Below are 19,651 nucleotides of genomic sequence, written 5' to 3' on the forward strand. Positions count from 1 at the left end.
TAGGCTAATGTTATACCTGATGCTCACTACTGTAGGCTAATTTTACCCAAGATCGTCAGCACTACCTAGTCCAACTCCAGTAACCCTTAAGGGACAGGGTAAATATATATCAAGCACACCCCCCCGACCAGGTAAATTTTAAGGTTGGCCAATTTAAGAAAAAGACATATCAATGGAAAGATGAAGATATGCAAATGCACATGGTGTAAGAAAAAAATTCTTAAAATTTTTCCCTACCTTCCACAGCAAGTTGAAAGTGACTATTTACAACCCTGTGTTGGGCCTCTTACATGACTTGTAAAATTATGTTAATTTTACCTCGTAAAAATGTTAATTTTAACAAGTTATGCATGTTTTTCTAATAATTTATCTTATTTTGTAAAATTATAATTACAGCTTACACAGTATCATAACAGATAAGAACCAAAATCAGTAACAAATTTTGAGATATTATAAAATATTTACTGAGATGGGGAGATGCAGTAACTTTTTGAGGTATACATGTTTTTTCTATTTACACTTTTGTTTGCAAAATTACAGTTATAGCTGACATACTATCATAAAAGATAAGAACTAAAACCAACAGCATTCCCCGGGTATATTTATGAGCAAATAAAAAGATGTCCTGGGGCTGCAGAGAGGGCAGTACATTTCCCTCTGAAATCTCAAGGCACACTGATCAAAGTCTCTTCCCCTTGCTTAGCTGTTATAGTTGCCATAAGTCATTTATGGACCACTGAAGTGCTATGAACAGCTTGCCCGCTAAATTCATCCAAACTGAATGGCACGTAATATTAATACTCATATCAGTCATCCCCGTCCATCACTCAAAACCTGTTATAGATATTCATGAGGATTCCCGTCCATTAAGGGTTAATATTATAGTATTTACTTAAACAACATTGTTGTTATAACTATTGTATTATCATCACAGGTACAGTAATAACTCATTAATTCGTTTTGGCCAAACATGTTTTCAGTGTTACAACACTTTGTTACTATTGAAGGGAAAATAAAAAAAATACATCCTTTTATGCATGCTTATGTTGGACATTCACAAATGTTAAAATGTCAGGGAAATGTAGATATCAATAAAAAAAAGCATCAATCACATAAAAACAGTGTTAAAATATATATAAATGAAATACATTACAGTTATGAAAGTTACAGTGCAAAATCATGTAAAACTTAAAGAATATTCTCTAATTTACTTGATGTTTGGCTACATTTTGCACTCTGTACAGTATGTACAGTCACTCAAAAATGTTTTGCAACATGTTCCAGAAGTTTTCGTTCACCTAACAGTAATTTGTTCGTTTGATATTTACAAGGAAATGTAATGTTCTTATTGGACTTTGGTTATTAACCATACGGTTAACAATATAAAAAAGAATGGCGAGTGAAAAATTCATATTACGAAAAATGACGAAACATTTTGAAAAATTTCACTTCAGATGATTGGGCAAAAGAGTCAAAGAAACTATATTTCGAATCTAGATAAAAGCTTATTGACTAATAAAATAATATTGAATAATCATCAATGAAATTATATATAAATAAAGAAAGAAAGAATTCAACCATTATTGTTGTCAAAAACAAAAAGGAAAACATCTCATAACGTCGTATGTTATCATGTGACTCCACATTCGGGCAGGAAAGTTAAACTGAACTGTCTTGTCACTTGCACCGATAAGATGGATAACAGCCTCAGCAGCACCACAATCATTAGCTTTCATACAACTAATGTCTCTATTGTAGATATTGCTCGGCAGCTTAGCGTAAATAAAACCATGTATAGAGGGATACAACAACAGAGAGAACAAGGAAATATGATAATTTCATTGTAAAAAGTGGAGGACGACCCCATTGTTACACTACTGTTAAGGATCATCATCGGATGATCACTGAAGGAGCTCCGCCTAACTCCCCTGACAACCGGTACTGCTATAAAGAGAAAACATTACGGTTTCCCTTCAAGTTGCTGCTCAAACCATCCGTAACAGGCTACATGAGACCAAGATATTATTTCATCATACTCCTGCCTTGGCAAGGAACACTTCATATCAGCGAAACACAAAGAATAGAGGCCAGGGTTTGCATTATAATATAATCCAGTGGCCGATGATTTCTGTAAGAGTCATCTTTTGCGATGAGGAGACATTCTCCACTGATGAGCATGGTAGTCTTCTTCACTGCTGGCATTTAGCATTAACTAAAGTAAAGTTGAACTTCATGCTAATTTTAATTATTTAGAAACTTAGATAATAAGAAATACAAAAATAGGCATTATATATTCAGTTAACTTCATAAGAGGCATGAAAATGATAGGCCTAAGTAGCAATGAAAGAAATGAGAAATTACACGTTAACGGCATTATTCATATGTATATATATGTGCGGGCGATTATATTCTATATATTACAAAAATCGACGTGAAATCTGTTAGTCTAGTTCAGTATATTTTATATTAAGTTTCACTAGTTCACAATATACATAGGATTAGTTATTCAAAAATTTGATTGATAATAACGTGCAAGCAAATCTTAACAAAGGTTGTATTTGTTGTCGGTAATAAGACTAATAGTTCAACTTATAACAGTCGTAGGCCTATGTCTACAAAGTTCACACATATGAAGGAGATAAAACGACGATAGTGATGGCAGTTGGAGATGAAAATATTAAAACATAAGAACAGCGATGCCCTCTGAAGTATTAGAGCAACATCCTTTAATTAAGTAGAGTATGACAGCAGTGAGCAGTATTAGAAAAAGCCGTTTAAGGGAAACTGCAGGTAATTTCTCGGACCCACCACTGTAGTGTTCAGTTGTTTCATGCGCTTACAACCGAGTTGCCAAATATTGCCAGATGTCACTATTTTAAGCTGTTGTCCAAAAAGTTGTGAAGTATGTTGCAAAACATTTTTGAGTGATTGTACATACAGTTCCAGAGTTCAATTATCATCCATGAAAAACCAAATTCCAATTCAGATAAAATCAGTTATTAGGATAATACATAATGAAATGTACTGTAAGTATAGTACATTAAAATCATTTAAAAGCTTAAACAGTGCTATAAATATTTTCTTACTGTGTATTTACATGATCTTCAACTATATATATATATAGTGTATTTACATGATCTTCAACTATATATATATATATATATATATATATATATATATATATATATATATATATATATATATATATATATATATATATCTACATATATGTATGTTTGTATGCAATTTCAGCACTCAAGAAGTGGGTGGATTTCAGCAGAATGAGTTTACAGTCAGCAGTCATGTGAAGCACACAGGAATCTCCTATATATGTGGTGTTAGGAGTACTCATGTTGGAACAAATATGATTTTCTCTGTTTTCCAGGCTTCATACCATGAGAAAATTAACTTGCACTTGAAACCTCACTTAAAAAATTTTTTCTTCCAGATGGTTTTACAGCCCGTCTCGTTCATGGAATGGCTTATAACCCCTTAGTTAATGACTGGGTATGGGTAAAATCTTCTGCTATCAACTATGCTGTTCATGCAGTAAAAGCTGCTTAAATTTTGTAAGTTAAATGTGACCCTAGCACCTCAATTTATGGTGTCAGTGTATTCTTTTGTAAATAAATTACTAATTGATATGGTTTTCAACTATCTTGATTTTGTGAATTCTTTACCACCATATTTTTAATGCATCATTCTCAAGAGTATAAATGCAAGATCAGGAATTTTCATAAGTTCACACACAAATGCCAATTCTCCATTCCATTTCCCCTATGCATCCCATTTTGAAATTCAAGCAGCTTGTAAGAAAATTAGTAACCCAATCCAGAATGTGTATGTTGAATATATTTATCGAAACATTTTCATAATTCGTAATCTCAAGAATCACCTTGCTTTAGGTTTTGATTGTACTGTACTACACGTCTATCCATAACAATTTAACGTACTGTTATTGTACCCAGGCACATTGTAGTTGCACTGTTTACTTTGCAGTCAAGTTTTGGTCTATGATAAAAGTTAAGGATTTAGAATGCTGACAGCAAATGCTTCACGTAAGCTGCTTTGTCTTCGAGTAAGTTTTTTATGTTAGGGTACAATAAGCTGTTAATTCTCAAACCTCATTTTGGAATGTAATAGAATATAAAATTTAGGCTAAAGGCCAAGCACTGGTGCTAACAAGGTCTACAGCACCAAAGGGAAAGGGTTTTTAAAAAAATATTTTGCCAATTCCTGAAATTCATGTTATTCACATTTTCCATTCACCTCCCATCTGTTTTTATGACATACTCATACAAAAGTAGGCTGGGACTAATTTTGAGGGAAACAGTCCCACCTTTTGCGATCAAGACAGCAGTCGGCAAATCATGGGCCGAGCCTCTCTTGGTGATACATTAAAGCCTTGCTCCAACATTTAGCTAGATGGTTTGAGCTCCAAGTGGCCTTTGTACATCAGATGATGTTAACTCGCTGCCACTTTATAGGGAAACATTCCTAGTGAGAATGTTATTGAAATTTCATTCTTCAAGATATAATTGTTTTAAAATGATTCCTTAAAAAATAAGTATTCTCTCATCTATTCTTTTGTAAAAAGAAAATCCTTGTACATTTTTGTAAACAAGCCATTTTCACACTAGTATTAACCTTTACCTCTTGTTTTGTTGAAACACTATGTAGCCCTAAAAATTTCCAATGTAGGTGGATTACAATGCAACTTACAACTGGTTATAATGCATATCCAACACAAACACTAGGATATTTAAAATCATGTGTACATTTAAAAATTTATTTTAAATGGCTGATGTTTAACCGAACAGACCTGAAAAAAACAGAAGATTATGGTTAGCAATCATATCTAAAATAGATGGTTTTTGGCCTAACTAAAATAACTACACTTCCACAGATTCACATTGGCATAATACTTACAAATACTCTCAACTCTTAATTTTATAGGCAGGGGGTTCTGATACCAAGAGCAAAAGCAATATACAAATTCTAGGAAATTACCTAATCCTCCAATATATTAGATACAATGGCATGGTTAGAATGGCCAGAACTGGAGCAAGACTATTTGACACCTGAACAAGTATGAGGGGTAAAACCAAATATAGCAAGAGACAAAAGTTACTGCAACCTGAAGGACATATTCCTAGGAACATTCCTCAGTGCCCACCATTCACTCTGCAAGCACTGTAATCCACTCTTCAAGCAGAAACCCTACACATCAACAGGAAGGAAAAAAGCACTTTTCAATATTTAAAAATTTATCTATCAGGGATATCCCAAAAGATATTTATAAAACTAACATTCCCGAATTTCTTTGAAAATCATAAGGATAAGTTCCCTTATCCACAAAAAATTATTCAGGTCAAAGAGTTAGCAAAAAGTTTTGCTGCTTACTGCAGAAAAAGATAAAATTAGAAACAAAATCTCGAATGCACCCTGCATAAGTGGATCACAAATGATAACCATCACTTATGAGTACTGAAAATACTGGAGACAGTAATCTAATTACCCTACATTAATAGATCCAAAAAGGTGGCAGATAAAGGGCTGTTTCATGCTTGGCCAATACTATGCTAACCAAACCTTGACTTAACCTTGCACTATAATGAACACCCCTAATGCAACTAAATGCACATAAATAAAACCTTTGGAAACCCACACAAACAAAAATACTATACCAATTTGTATTAATTGAAGTCTGATAATGTTTCCAGACAGAATATCTCCCTTCCTGCATATCTATGCAAGATGCTCAACCTTTACCAAATCTGATTAGTTTTCTCACCCATGTAAGAGGACATGAAATGCAAGTATGGAACTAAAGATGACAGACTGACTTGCTCAGGCAGAACTGACCATCTTTTCATGAACTTCTGTACATGATTGTATTCAACCTAAACTGGAGTATCCCTATACAAATTACTTTCCTTCATCAAAAATGTTAATTCATATATTCAGTTGCTGGGATTTACTGCTTGTCATTCCCACTACTTGTCCCCCACAAAACCCCAGTTCCTTCCAACAATTATCTATGACTGATATATCCCAGAATTACATTAAGGCCCTCCAGTTTGAGGATTTAAGTCAATCAAAGATGTTCATGCACCTTCCATATGTACAAAACCTTTTCGAAAATAATACCCCTTGCACAAAAACTAACTTCTGCCAACTAAAAGGAAAAAAAAAACTTACTGAAGCCCATGTCGTCATCAGATTCTTCTGCTGCAGATTCTTCCTTCTTTTCTTCAGCAGCTGGAGCTGTAGGTGTAGAAAAAAAAATGAGAACCATTTTGTGTGAAATGGAGCCATTATTATAACTTAGCAATTTTAACCCCAAGGAAAACACTTAAAAAAAAAAAAAATACACAAAAGTCATACAAAATGTCACGTAAATTCACACAAAATGTCACGTAAATTCATACATAATACATCAACATTTACTTAAAATGTGCGTTTAATACTGACCATCAGCAGCAGCAGCAGAACCACCAGCGGGGGCAGCAACACCACCACCACCGCCACCAGTTCCTACTCCAGATCCAACATTACAGACAATGGCCTTGAGATCAAGACCAGAGGCAGCCTTGGCAAAAAGACCTGGCCAGTAAGGTTCAACAGTAACATTAGCAGCCTTCAGGATGGTACTAATCTTTTCAACCTGTGGGTAAAAGGAATAAAAAAAAAATTTTAAACTTTTAGGGCAAATATACCAATATACATAATCTTACTCAAAACTGATAGCCCTGTGCAACGTACGATTTTGGAGGCCACTCGCACCATATTGTACCTGAAACACTGGTGTTTCAAGGCCATTTTCAATGTGGATTACAATACTGATATTTTCACCAAGCCAAGTCCAAATTCTTTATTTCCCACGATTTATTTCAAATAACCAACATGACATAAGGTTGACATACAGTGGCACAGAGAGAAATAAGATAAATACGCAAGGCCAAGGAAAATGGTTAAAATAAATTCAAAGCTGTACTAACAGCAAGCACTTTACGATTCGGGCATCATATTCAAAAAAGAACAACTGTGGAAAACTACACAGGAGTCACTCTAGTTGCTATACCTTGAGTAGAGCCATAGGAATTAACAGAAGGGAAAACTTATCATATGGTAAAATCCTGGAACACTACATACAGGAGTGAGACAGACTGCTAAATTTGGAATAAATTGATGTATGTAACGGTTTGGTTAACCTAAAGAAAACAAAATTAGAACGCCATCTCCTCTAGCCCAATGCATCCGGAAACATAAGCATTGAAAACCTGTCCAAAGGAACACTACTACACTACTGAAGAGCAAGGATAACTAACGGAAAAAACCCTTCAACCTATTAAAAAGTCAAATAAAAAATTAAAACATTTTTAAACGTTGATGGCTACTGCAAGGCCCACAATAGCTTCTCAAGAAGTTGATTTACCTGGCTCTACTTTATTCAAGAAAAAGAGGGAGGGAGGGAGACTTTATTTCTGTGAGAAACTGAACCCAGTCAACTGCAGACAAGACAACATTTAAATTCTGCAACTTATATCTGAAAGGAAGCCCTATGCATTACAACCACATAAACCTACTCATCAGCACCTACACCCTACAGCTGTAAAGTAAACTGGAAAGCAGGATGCACAGATGCAGAAGGTAAGCATTCCATGGATTTTGTGACCAAGGAATATTTACCTTGTGAAAGCACCCAAAAAAAAATTTTGCATACAGATCGACACACATTTGCACAGACCCAGAAAATCGACACGCATTTGCTCAGACCCAGAAAGAGTTGGGGTCAAACACATTTTAGCAGGGATATGACCTAATCAAACCTTACCAGGGCACCAAGCCTTGACCTAGCTGCAGACCTCCCTCCAAATCAACAATGACAATTAATACAAAGTAGAATGATGGCCAGGAGATTTTAATTCAGATATATGGTTGCCTAGGTTACTTATTAAAGGTAGTAGGTCAAGACAGTCACCTACTGCCCTGGCAACTTATCAACACCAACAAATTCACTATTTACCTTAGAAACATTTGCCAATCGAAGGGTCAAGGTGTGGCCCGCTCCAACAACCAACCTCCCCCATGCTGAATAATTGTTAAGGGGAAATATTTTTATTTTAAGACACTGAAAAAGCTATAATTTACAAAATTTATTTGTAGGATTTCACCATACGATACAGGCTACCTGCTCCAAAGTCCTGAAAGATCTACCCTGATTAGATTTAATGATTCAATAAACACAAGTAATTTTGATATTGACAAAGGCTATTATACCTTATTAGCAGGAGTGGCACTTCCTTTTAATGAGTTCCCCAAGGAAAGTTCAAAACATTTTTACTCGCAAATTTTCAGATAATAGCCTACTGTGACAATATTCAACTACTGTTTTTTGTTCAAGTTACATATAAAATTTTGTTTTGTCTAAGTAGCAGCAGCATTGCATAGATATGCATCCATTAATTCCAATAACTTGTTAGGCTTATGCATAGGCTAGGCAATTCTACAGATATGAGTTATTATTCTTTCTTGTCCCCAAATTTATGAAACAAAAATCGTCTATCCGGTGCCAAGAAGCAAATTAGATAAGTTTTCAAAACTTATTCTAAAACTTCTACAATAACAATAAGAATCTAGGTAAAAATCCACTGGCCTAGGGCTGCATGCTACTTTTGTGGACTGCAATAAGCTTGAAGGCAGACCATACATGCTTCACCAACAATTACAGCCTAAAAATTAGGGGCACCACATCCTGGCTGGTGTAAAGGGGATGAGGCATTGGAGACCCTCAGACCCCATCCTACAGGGTATTGCATAGGCAATAGCTACAATGATATTTCTAAGTAATAGATACATGTCAGCTATTTAGCAAGAAATGGCAGTTCTTGTAGTATTTTGGTTGCTTATTTACAATATATATAAAATTATTTTTGGGGGGTCAGCTGTAATTAACACCTGAAGTCCATCCAACAAGGGTTTCCATACGCAATCTTTGCAAGAGAGAGCACGGCTACGTCTGTTTCGAACAGCTCATATCCCATCTGGCAAGTGCAATACCTTGGAAACTGGTTTTTTCTAAACTTTTAAGGCTTCTGACACTGGCAGTGCATTTGTTTGTTGTCGGCCAAAGGGAATGTTCCTTCACAGTGTTTAGTACTAGCTGGGGGGGGGACAGGGTGAATGTCCAGAAGAACTCCGCATGCATAAAGTACCAAAATTAAAAGTAAAATGTAATATTTTTCATATTTAAAGCGTTTTAGACCACTTCTTATGATGAGGAAACACCCACAATTTTGCCATATTAGCTATGGAGGGGGTTGGGGGACAGGTATTGTCTAACCTTATGTCAAAAATCGAAAATCATTCGATGGGGAACTAGTTTTTCTGAGAACCATTACACTCTTCCTGAGAAACATTACAGTAAAAAACCTCATTTTCGAACCAACTCCCTACTGGATGTAAACAAACGACTTAGAAAATTTTCCTTGCCATTAGATAATCATTAATATCTGGATATGGTGAATCTCCTCAAAAAGTGTTCAGAGACAAAGTTTTATTATATTATATTGTGAAAATTATAGTGTGACCTATTTTCTTATATCTCACCGCGGAGTTGTTCTGGACATTGACCGGGGACAGAACCCATACGTTAACAAGTTATTGCACTTCCCGGACGGGATATGAACTGTTCGAAACAGACGTAGCCATGCTCAGTCTTGTGAAGATTGCATATGGACTTCTGGTGTTAATTACAACCAACCCCCAAAAAATAATGTTAAATTGTAAATAAGCAACCAAAATACCATAAGACTGCCATTTCTCGCTAAATACCCGCCATGTATCTATTAGATCTACCGCTACAATTACCATACAACTGCTAAATACCTGCCATGTATCTATTAGATCTACCGCTACAATTACCATACAACTATCTTGCAGTCAAATCTGGCATCTATTTCCACGGTATAAACTTGATTAACCATTAGGCTATAACCCATTTTTAAAACAAATGAAGGGTCAGTGTGAGAGGCTTACCCCTTGAAGGAGGATACAGGTTAGGTTAGGCTACTGTACATGCTGGGCTAGGCTATCCTTTTCCTTCACTTCCCTCCCACCCTTTCCTTAGTTTAAGAATGGGAGTACCATTACTTACAAAAGGGGACTTGTAATCGATTACCTTAAGAACTCCCATGTGAAATCATGCGTAGCTAACCTAGGCCTCGCCTCCTTGTTCACTGCCTACGGTAGCGGTACCTCATCTATGCACTGTCATGAATCATTGGCTATTGGTTATTTTTGTACAATTCTAATTATTTAGGTTCAGCGACAGGCTTCTGTGCGACTAAAACTGCACGCCGTGCCATGGTAAAATTTCCCGTACAACAATCCTTACATAAATTGGATTGAATGTTGTGCACAAAACACTAGGCAGGATGGAGACCACCACGCCAAACTACTGAGTATACTACGTTATTGCGAGTAATTAATAAACATCTAGTTACGCTTTTGAACAATTATACCTCAGTTACGGCGCTGAACACTTAAACGTTAGTCAAAACAAGTGGTCATGGAATATCTGGGACCGCAAAAATCACATTGTTACCAATGCCTGACATGCTAACCCAAAACACAACACGAAGTCCTAACGTGTAATTCAAAATTCTTACCGTAATTGGGACTTCATCATCCATAAGGATGAGAGCTGCATATACACAAGCTAACTCGTCGTTGGATGGCATTTTTTTGTGTTATGTTTGACGGATGGGCCTGTAACTCGGCGATATAATACTACCACCTTTAACCACTAGGGAAGAAACAGGACACCCTTACTGAAAGAGATGGGTCTAGGAAGAGAACCCGCAGATCAAGAAAGAAACAAATGCGCAGAGCCGGTCATTCTTCTTCTCGATAACAAAACAATTTCATGTTTTCAGCTTTTTTATACGAAATTAAACTCGCCAAAGCATCAAATTGAATGAGAAATGTACTTAAATTGTAAAAAAGAAGACTTTTAAGAAAACTGGCTAAATTTTACAAGAAAAGAACTGATGGCCAATAATAGTAAATTTCTTGCGAGAACTCCAGAAATGCAAAGGAAACCCTGAAATACAACCAATACCAGCAAATAGAGAGAATTGTTGAGAAATATATATATATATATATATATATATATATATATATATATATATATATATATATATATATATATATATATATATATATATATATATATATATATGTGTGTGTGTGTGTGTGTATACTGTATGTATGTATGTATGTATGTATGTATGTATGTATGTATGTATGTATGTATGTATATATATATATATATATATATATATATATATATATATATATATATATATATATATATATATATATATATATATATATATATATATGGGAACGTGTGTGTGTGTGTGTGTGTGTGTGTTGAGCTACAAAATCATATTGAACTGAAGAAAAAGGGAGCATAACGTAAAGACAACCTTTTTGTAGACTGTAATCTCAGAACGACAAAATTTAGTCTGGTTCTAATGTATCGAAAGAAATATGAAAATAATCACCGCCTTACATAAAGCCACGGGAGAAGCCATAGACCTGCCATTAATTGCACCAGGCGACTTCGGTGGATATATAATATTTGTATAAAACAAAAAATTTGACTAGACTGGAAAATACATTAATGGCAAAATGGAAAAATCTGACCTTATGTTATCAAATGGAGACCTTAGTAGTAAAGATGAGTCAATTTGGAGCAGAACCGATCAAAGGAGTACCGAAGAGTTTGTCCTCGTAAGTCAAGGAAAGTATAAAAACTGAATGGAAATGTATATGAGGCAAAGATTGTAAACGAATTCTCTGCTGGCCACTTCATTAAGGTCCAATTTAAATGTTTAAAAGGTCAAAGAAAAGCCTACACAAAAGAAATTAAAAAGACCACATATGTGAAATTAACGAAAGAGTCCATAAGGAGATGACTATTGAAGAGTTCTTAGAGACTGCAGATGAGCTCCAACAGTAAAGTAGTGGACCCTTAAAAACACAATAAAAGAGATGGTAATATAAAGAAAGCGAGATGAGACTGAACCATTTTGGATTATTGAGGAGTAAAAACAGAGAAAAGCCTTTAAAAATCAAAATTGAAGAGAAAGGCCTCAAATAGAAGAAATTCTGATATAAAGAAGCATATTACCAACAGAAACAGAAAGTACATATTCTACCAAAAAAGGGGCGAGGAGGCTTTTGAAGAATATGAAATAGAAAGAGCGAAATAGAATGAAATGGAGAACAGATAAGAATTTATGAAAGGTGCCCGGTTACCATAAAGAAAATAGACATCAGCAAGCGTGAAGGCAAGCCGGCACGAGCGAGCCGTTTCAAAGAAGAATTGCTACTACTACTAGTACCTTACTACATCTACTAACATGTAAACTTCCCGAGTCACTATACCAGAATAGTGAAGCGAAACAATGAAATAAATAATGATGATGTAGTAGATAGATATAAAGGTGACACATATGAAGTTTTACAAAGGAGCGTAATGGGCCCAAAACATAATGGGTACCATATGTTATTCCACAGTACCGCGCAAAAGAATGTGAAACAAAGTATTTACATATACATTCTAATAGAAATCGAATCTATGCAATAATTGACACTAACAGAATTGCCAGAACGTAAAAAACCAACATGTGAAAATAAGAACAAATACAACACCAGGATTTTCAAAAGATTTAGCAGAATGTTTACACACTACATCAAAAGATAGGAACACAGTTAATTAGTTTGTCTAAAACACACACGCGCGCACACAAAAGCGGTAAGGAATGTTTATGAGACCATTAAAACAAAATACAAGTACTTTGAACGTACAGCGAAGCACAGGAACTACAATCATGTTTTACGGCAGAAAGGAGAGGTATAGATAATTTGTATATCTGAGAATAATGCATTGAACAGACATAGAAAAGGAGAGACCTCTTGTTTCTTATATCAATATATTTTCAAAAAGCCTTTAAATTGATTATGTGGATAGAGGGAAACTATTAGCAATCATGAAGAAATAAATATTACTTGCTCAAGTACTGAACGCAGTAGAGAAGATATAAGAAATATTGCCACCACAGGTTATATAAACAATTTAGAAAAATGATAATCAGAAATACTGAATGGCGTAAAGCAGTGATGCAGTGAGTTAAGTTTGTACTATATTTCAGCTACATATCTTACCATTGAAAAACAGTGATAAAGACAGTTTAAAAAGAAGCTTCTAGGAGGTGGCGGACTGCTTCAACGTTATTCTTTGGCGGGAACAATAGCAATCATAAAATGTATTATGAAATGCCCAGAAAGTGTGGGTTAAATAGAAATGAAGATGGAATATCTAGTATTCAACTATCGTACAGTATAGAAGATGCAGAAGACATTCAATACACGGAGGTGATATTGCTGTAGAAAGCCCTCGAAAAGAGCCCATATCAAAGCAAAACAGATAGCAAAAATAAGCAATGAACTTCATCTTCAAATAAAAATTGTCATAGCGGAATGATAGGCAAGCCGTACTGGAATGGACCAGCAGTGCCAACATTTATGTAAGCCATGGAAATATTGAAATTAACAAGACAAGAGATAAACATTACAAAAACTAGATAGCAGTCATATAAAACAATACTAAGGCTCCAAGGTAGCAAATCCTAAATTTAAATAATACCGAACAACTTAAAGAAAAACAACTAAAAGAAAAAACATGGGAAAGAGATATTAAATATAAGTAGCCTTGAATATCTATATGAGGTTTAAAAAACACCATTAAAGAAGAAATCTGGTAGGGCAACACAGACAATACCTTTAATGAATAGGACTCGATTAAACTCATAGAACTAAATGGCAGGAAAAGTTAAAAAAAAACAACAGAGAAGAAGTAAATGAAGATTAAAAGCATTTCTTACAATACTGCCCAGCATCTATTAGTGATGCGAAATGATTTATAGTGCCAAGCAGCAGCCATACGAAGAGGATGAACACGAATTAGAGAAAATGTCTCATATCGCAACGGTGGTATTAAATTGCAAGGGTAACTCAAATAATCATGGGACATGGTTACTTCCCTAGTGAAGGGGTCCAATTCAGGAAAAGATTAAAAAGACAACAGACCAGATATTTACCATGAGAAGAAGTAAATGAAGATTAAAAGCCTTTCTCACAATATTGCCCAGCATCTATTAGCACTGGGAAATGATTTATAGTGCCCAGCAGCAGCCATACCAATAGGATGAACACGAATTAGAGAAAATGTCTCATACCTCAACGGTGGTACTAAATTTCGAGGGTAACTCAAATACTCACGGGGCACGGTCGCTTCCCTTATAAAGGGGTTCAATTTAGTTCTTAATATAATTGTTGTCATAGAAAATGTAAAATTTCATCTTAATATACAAAAAGATTCAATGGAAATTAGTAAAATTAATCAGCCGTTTAAGAACGTACTCCTATGAAAATAGGGAATGGACAACTGTAATTCCGTTGTAGGCCTATTTCAGAGTACGGCGAAAGAAAGAGAGAAAGGTGAATTGGAGCCTTTCAACGAACAGTAAGGCATATTTATGTCAAAAAGGTTAAGATATGTGCAAAGTACAAACTATTGTCATTAATGTTGAAACAGTAACGGAGACCAACAGCTATAACTTAATCTCGAGCACAAAAGCAATAGAAGGATGTATAATGACAGAAGCATGCAGTATTTACAGTTCCAAGGGATGAATTGATATTGTAATCGTTGTTTATTTCTAATTCTTCTTTTATTTTAGGTCGCCAAACATAACAGCACGTACATCATGAAGTTCTTGTGTTACATTATCTCTACCTTGGGTTAATATTACTATCCAGCATCATACAACCTCACCAAACGGTGAAATAGTTATGAAGTTCTTGCGTTACATTATCTCTACCTTGGGTTAATATTATTATCCAGCATCATACAACCTCACCAAACGGTGAAATAATTATGATGGTTAAAATAAGATGTTAAGTCACCGTCTCAGCATTTTTACTAAAATATTGCCCGGTACAGTCCTCAACATATGACGTAGGGTCCCTATGTCATCCGAATTACGAAGTCAATTTACTCTAACAGCATGACCTCATTACCAACTCTTTGAGGTTCAGATTCGCCTTCAGTGAAAAACTAAAAAGAACATTAGGTGTTGGAATTTTACACCCTGGTTTAGAACAAGACTTGTAATTATAACCTGAAAAGATCCCATACGAAGTGTTGCCCTCTCTTCTCCAGTTAATCTCGATACAGATTTATAGTTATTCCATAATTCAAGTTTTCTGTCAATCCTTGATATCCGACTTACTTTCCCAATCAAAATCATACCAAACAACTTCCTTGGTATGTTTGGTAACGCTATGTCCCTGTCAGTCTTACAGTTGTCTGTCATCTTTCCATGTAGGTAAAGGAACCTTTTTCTTCTCATCACCCATTCCTATGGAACATTCCCCTTATCCAGCCTTACCTTACAACTCCTTGTCAGCCATTCGATAGACTATCAGCAGTTTGCAGGCTCTTAATTGCCCTCTTTAATTCCTCAGCTGCTCTAGAAGCATTCTCAAACTTAAGGGCCCGTCCACACCATACCTCTCGAAATGGATGATGATGTGTGTGGGAACGAAAAACTCGGAATTCAGAGTTCTTTTTTGCTGCAGCAGGCTTCAGGCAGGCGATGTTTGGTAAAGGACGTTTTTCACCGGTGCATTTGACAACAAGCTCTAAACGAAGGAAGGCTGAAAGACTCAGTACTTGCTCAGCAGCTGATCAGCTTTTATAGAGGATGTTTTTGCTTTGTCTTTTTCTACTCTGCAGTCTTTCCTACATTTGCAGTGGCCCGGGAGGAGGATGGTACGCTGGAATGGACAAGACATAATTCAGTTTTCTTTAATGAGTTGATGGAAAGAACTCTTGGAACAAAAATAGGCATTTAAGGGCTTTTGGTATAGTTATGTGCTGAACTTTCAAATAGAGTTATTGTCAGGAATAAAACGACAGTATTATAAAACAGCACTCCCTCCTGTAGTTCTTGGAGTGTGCTAGACTGAAAAAGAAGAAACATTTTAGAACCAAAACAGAGCACACACACATATATATACATAAATATATATGCACACATATATATATGTGTGTGTGTGTTTGTGCTCTGTTTTGGTTCTAAAATGTTTCTTCTTTTCTAGTCTAGTATACTCCAAGGACCACAGGAGGGAGTGCTGTTTTATGATACAGAACTTGCCCTATTAGTCCTAACAATAATTCTGTTTGAAAGTTCAGCATACATAACTATACCCTAATACTTAAACACATCGTCACTTTCATTCTTTCATTCACACACACACACACACACACACACACACACACATATATATATATATATATATATATATATATATATATATATATATATATATATATGTGTGTGTGTGTGTGTGTGTGTGTGTATATATATATATGTATATATATATATATATATATATATATATATATATATATGTGTGTGTGTGTGTGTGTGTGTGTGTGTGTGTGTGTGTGTGTGCGCGTGCATGCGTGTGTGTGTGTGTGTGTATGTATATACACACACACACACACACACACACATATATATATATATATATATATATATATATATATATATATATATATATATATATATATATATATATATATATATATGTGTGTGTGTGTGTGTGTGTGTGTGTGTGTGTGTGTGTGTGTTGTGTGTGTGCGTGTGTGTGTGTGAATGAAAGAATGAAAGTGGTGATGCGTTTAAGTATTGGGGAGTAAATATATTGGATAATGGTCCAGCAAGAGAAGAGGTGAGTCATAGGAGAGGTGAAGCAAGGGAGACTGAGAAGTGACTTCATTATGGAATTTTGCATACTCAGAAACTCAAATTCTGTGGCTTTACCTCAAGCTAAAACTTATCCATTTTGTCCATATATGCTCTTCTTACCTATATGCTTCTTATCAAGCTCACCTGTTTCAATCATATTTACAGCCACATTTTCATCCATTCCTTTCCAACTCAAACTCATATCAGTTTTAACTTTCTTTTGAACTATATATATATATATATATATATATATATATATATATATATATATATATATATATATATATATATATATATATATATATATATCTGGTTCTAAATTTTGAGGACGAAGGTGCTCGTCCTAAGCTCTCTGGTTGCGCCCCACAAATCCCTACTGACAACCAGATACCTTATTTACTGTTTAAACCAACAGAGCCCCATTGAATCTCCCAGAAAACTGGCTTAATCTAAGTGTGTATTTGAAAAACATTAGTAAGCATAGAGAGTTTTTAAAAGGAGTATAATTCATACATTCTCAAGTTGATCGTGTGTATGTTAATGTCGAAACAGTGTTGGCGAACATTTGTACAGAAACGTTTCGTTGAATATCGCAAATTTCCATTTTTTATGAATTATGTGTGATGCTTTTCTTCTCGTAGATAGTTGCCGCGAAATATCTACCTTTTAATGCACGAATTTGAATTATAGTTTAATCGCTAGCCGGTTGGTCATAATAACCTCCCAAATAAGGTCAGGTACTTGTAAAACAGAGAAAATATGGACTCCACTATTTTTAAAGTAAAAGTTACACATTAATATGATGTCAAGCTTGAATGAATACTTTATAGGTCATTAATCTTTACGCTTCCACGAATGTTTTCTACATTGGCATTTGATTTATTCCTCCCATAGTATCAGGTACAAACAAAACAAGGGTTCAAAAGAATGTACTCCAATCGTTGTTTTGTTTTGGTAAATCGTTCTCAGCATCGAGAAGCAAGAACTGCCTTAATCTGAGATTATACTTGATAATTTATTTTGTTATAAAAACAATAGCCTTTACCGTTTGTGTAGGCAAAATCATGACACGAAGCTGAAATATCGCAATTGTACCATTTGGTAATGTTGGCGACCCTGATAAGCAGCAGCTGCAGAAGGTCATTGATGAAGAAAATGGCGGTAGTGAAGCTCTGGAGGGTGATACGTTAAGATGTGTCAAATTTCTCTTCATGTTTTTATCGATTCTTTTGTTTATACCTCCATTTATCTGTGAAATATTGCGTCGGTGTTTGAGTTTGTCAGGCAATCTCTTCAAGAATGATTGATGTTTAAATATATAGTGAATAGTAAAAGAGAAAGAAATAGGTGAGATAATAATTGATAGTGAAGATGGGGAAGAGACAGGTGGGCTAAGAGTGTGTGCTCGTGTATGTAGGTGGTATTCCCTCCACCATCTGATCTCATCATGACCCCTACACATAGTGGGGTCTAGTCCATTTTTTGGGCCTTTTGTGGAGAATTGCCCCCAAAATTCATGTCAATTGTCTCTGGCCAGCAGGTGGGCTAGGCTATTCCGAAGTGACTTGGCCCATATCACCCGTCGCAGGGAAGAGGGTTCTTTGCTAGGCTATGACCAGGGCCCATTAGCCTACCCCCAAGGTTTGCCGTTCTTCCCATTATCCAACCCATCGTAGGAGCCTTGTGACCTCCCGACCTGACCTGAGATACAGTTCAGTAGAATAAAGCGAGAATTTCTGCCTTCAAGTGGGCCAGTACCATTTTGCCACCCAAAATATCCTATGCAGCGCTTGTCTTGGGCTTCACCCCGTGCCCAGTAACCCAGAATACTGACATATTTTTCAAGCTACTCGACTGCATTTCGATCCTTAATGGGTATTCCACGTAGCGGAATGTGCGCTGCTGCGGTGAAGGCTTGGGCATTTCACAGGCTTACCGCTCAACACCCATGTCTCCAGTAGTGCCGACTGGCCCCATGGAGAACAAGCGTAAGAAGGCAGCTCTGGAGAATGGCGATAACTACCGCTGCCGTAAACCTACAACGGGTGTTCCTGCGACGAGTGTTCCCACCAACCAGCACCCTCTGTCCAATCCTCCACAGGTCAGTAGCATTATGGTGTAACCTAGGTCAAGTCGGGCAGTAGCCTTATCTGTTCAAGAGGTAGGTTAGTTTAGATTAAGATTAAACCTTCAGGCTGAGTGCAACTATAAAAGTATTGAAAAGTTGTACCTTCAATTTATTTGGTAATTCTGCAAAACAGTTCCTCATGAATTCTTGTGTCTTTGGATTTAATAGGTAATTCATTGATTTTTATATTAATGTGCTTAGAAATAGTTTTTGTGGAAACTACAAAATATCATCCAGCAAGATTGGTATTTCCAAGCAAGAGCTCTGCAGGGAGTATTACCATGGAAATTGATTTTTCCTATACTTTTCAGTGTTGCTGGTGCTGGTGAAGGAGGTGTGTTGTTTATTGTTAGTTAATTATTATTAACCTCATATCTACCCAATGTGGTTGGGGACCCTTTGGGAATGCAGGGTTTTGGGAACGCTGGAAGACGGACTGGACTGCCCTGTTGTTGTTATGGAATGGTTTCGTGCGTGCACAAGTCATAAGGGAGCCATACTTTTAAGAATGGATTGGCTAAGGAAACCTATTATAAACGGAGCTATACTAACACCTAACGTACCTTAACCTAATCTAACCTAGCAGACTGTTTACTTAGTTAATTACAGTCGACCAATAAAAAATAACTGT

General features: G+C 35.8%; 3 protein-coding genes across 7 annotated transcripts in view; 2 read left to right on the forward strand and 1 right to left on the reverse strand.

The window, feature by feature from the left end:
• Coq3 (ubiquinone biosynthesis protein COQ3, mitochondrial) overlaps positions 1 to 3,649 on the forward strand; it is a 53,583-nt gene extending 49,934 nt beyond the window's left edge. Inside the window, exon 8 of the mRNA XM_067129076.1 lies at positions 3,449 to 3,649. Within this exon, the coding sequence (XP_066985177.1) occupies positions 3,449 to 3,564 (116 nt within the window). The 3' untranslated portion in view covers positions 3,565 to 3,649. The remainder of the gene's footprint in view (positions 1 to 3,448) is intronic.
• A 1,126-nt stretch (positions 3,650 to 4,775) lies between these two features.
• On the reverse strand, positions 4,776 to 10,872 carry RpLP1 (Ribosomal protein LP1). Its single transcript, XM_067129077.1, has 4 exons — positions 10,674 to 10,872; positions 6,475 to 6,667; positions 6,202 to 6,267; positions 4,776 to 4,822 (listed from the first exon to the last, which is right to left on the reverse strand). The coding sequence occupies exons 1-4, from the start codon at positions 10,743 to 10,745 to the stop codon at positions 4,809 to 4,811; spliced, it is 345 nt and encodes a 114-aa protein (XP_066985178.1). The 5' UTR covers positions 10,746 to 10,872; the 3' UTR covers positions 4,776 to 4,808.
• Positions 10,873 to 18,018: 7,146 nt separating this feature from the next.
• Positions 18,019 to 19,651, forward strand: part of LOC136853472 (mitogen-activated protein kinase kinase kinase 11-like) — a 200,095-nt gene continuing 198,462 nt past the window's right edge. For all 5 annotated transcript variants that reach the window (XM_067129079.1, XM_067129080.1, XM_067129078.1 and 2 more), the window contains exon 1: positions 18,019 to 18,993. In XM_067129079.1, coding sequence (XP_066985180.1) covers positions 18,841 to 18,993 — 153 coding nt within the window. In that variant the 5' untranslated portion in view covers positions 18,019 to 18,840. The remainder of the gene's footprint in view (positions 18,994 to 19,651) is intronic.

The sequence above is a fragment of the Macrobrachium rosenbergii genome, chromosome 27 (genome assembly GCF_040412425.1).
Source record: "Macrobrachium rosenbergii isolate ZJJX-2024 chromosome 27, ASM4041242v1, whole genome shotgun sequence".
NCBI classification, from domain to species: Eukaryota; Metazoa; Arthropoda; class Malacostraca; order Decapoda; family Palaemonidae; genus Macrobrachium; species Macrobrachium rosenbergii.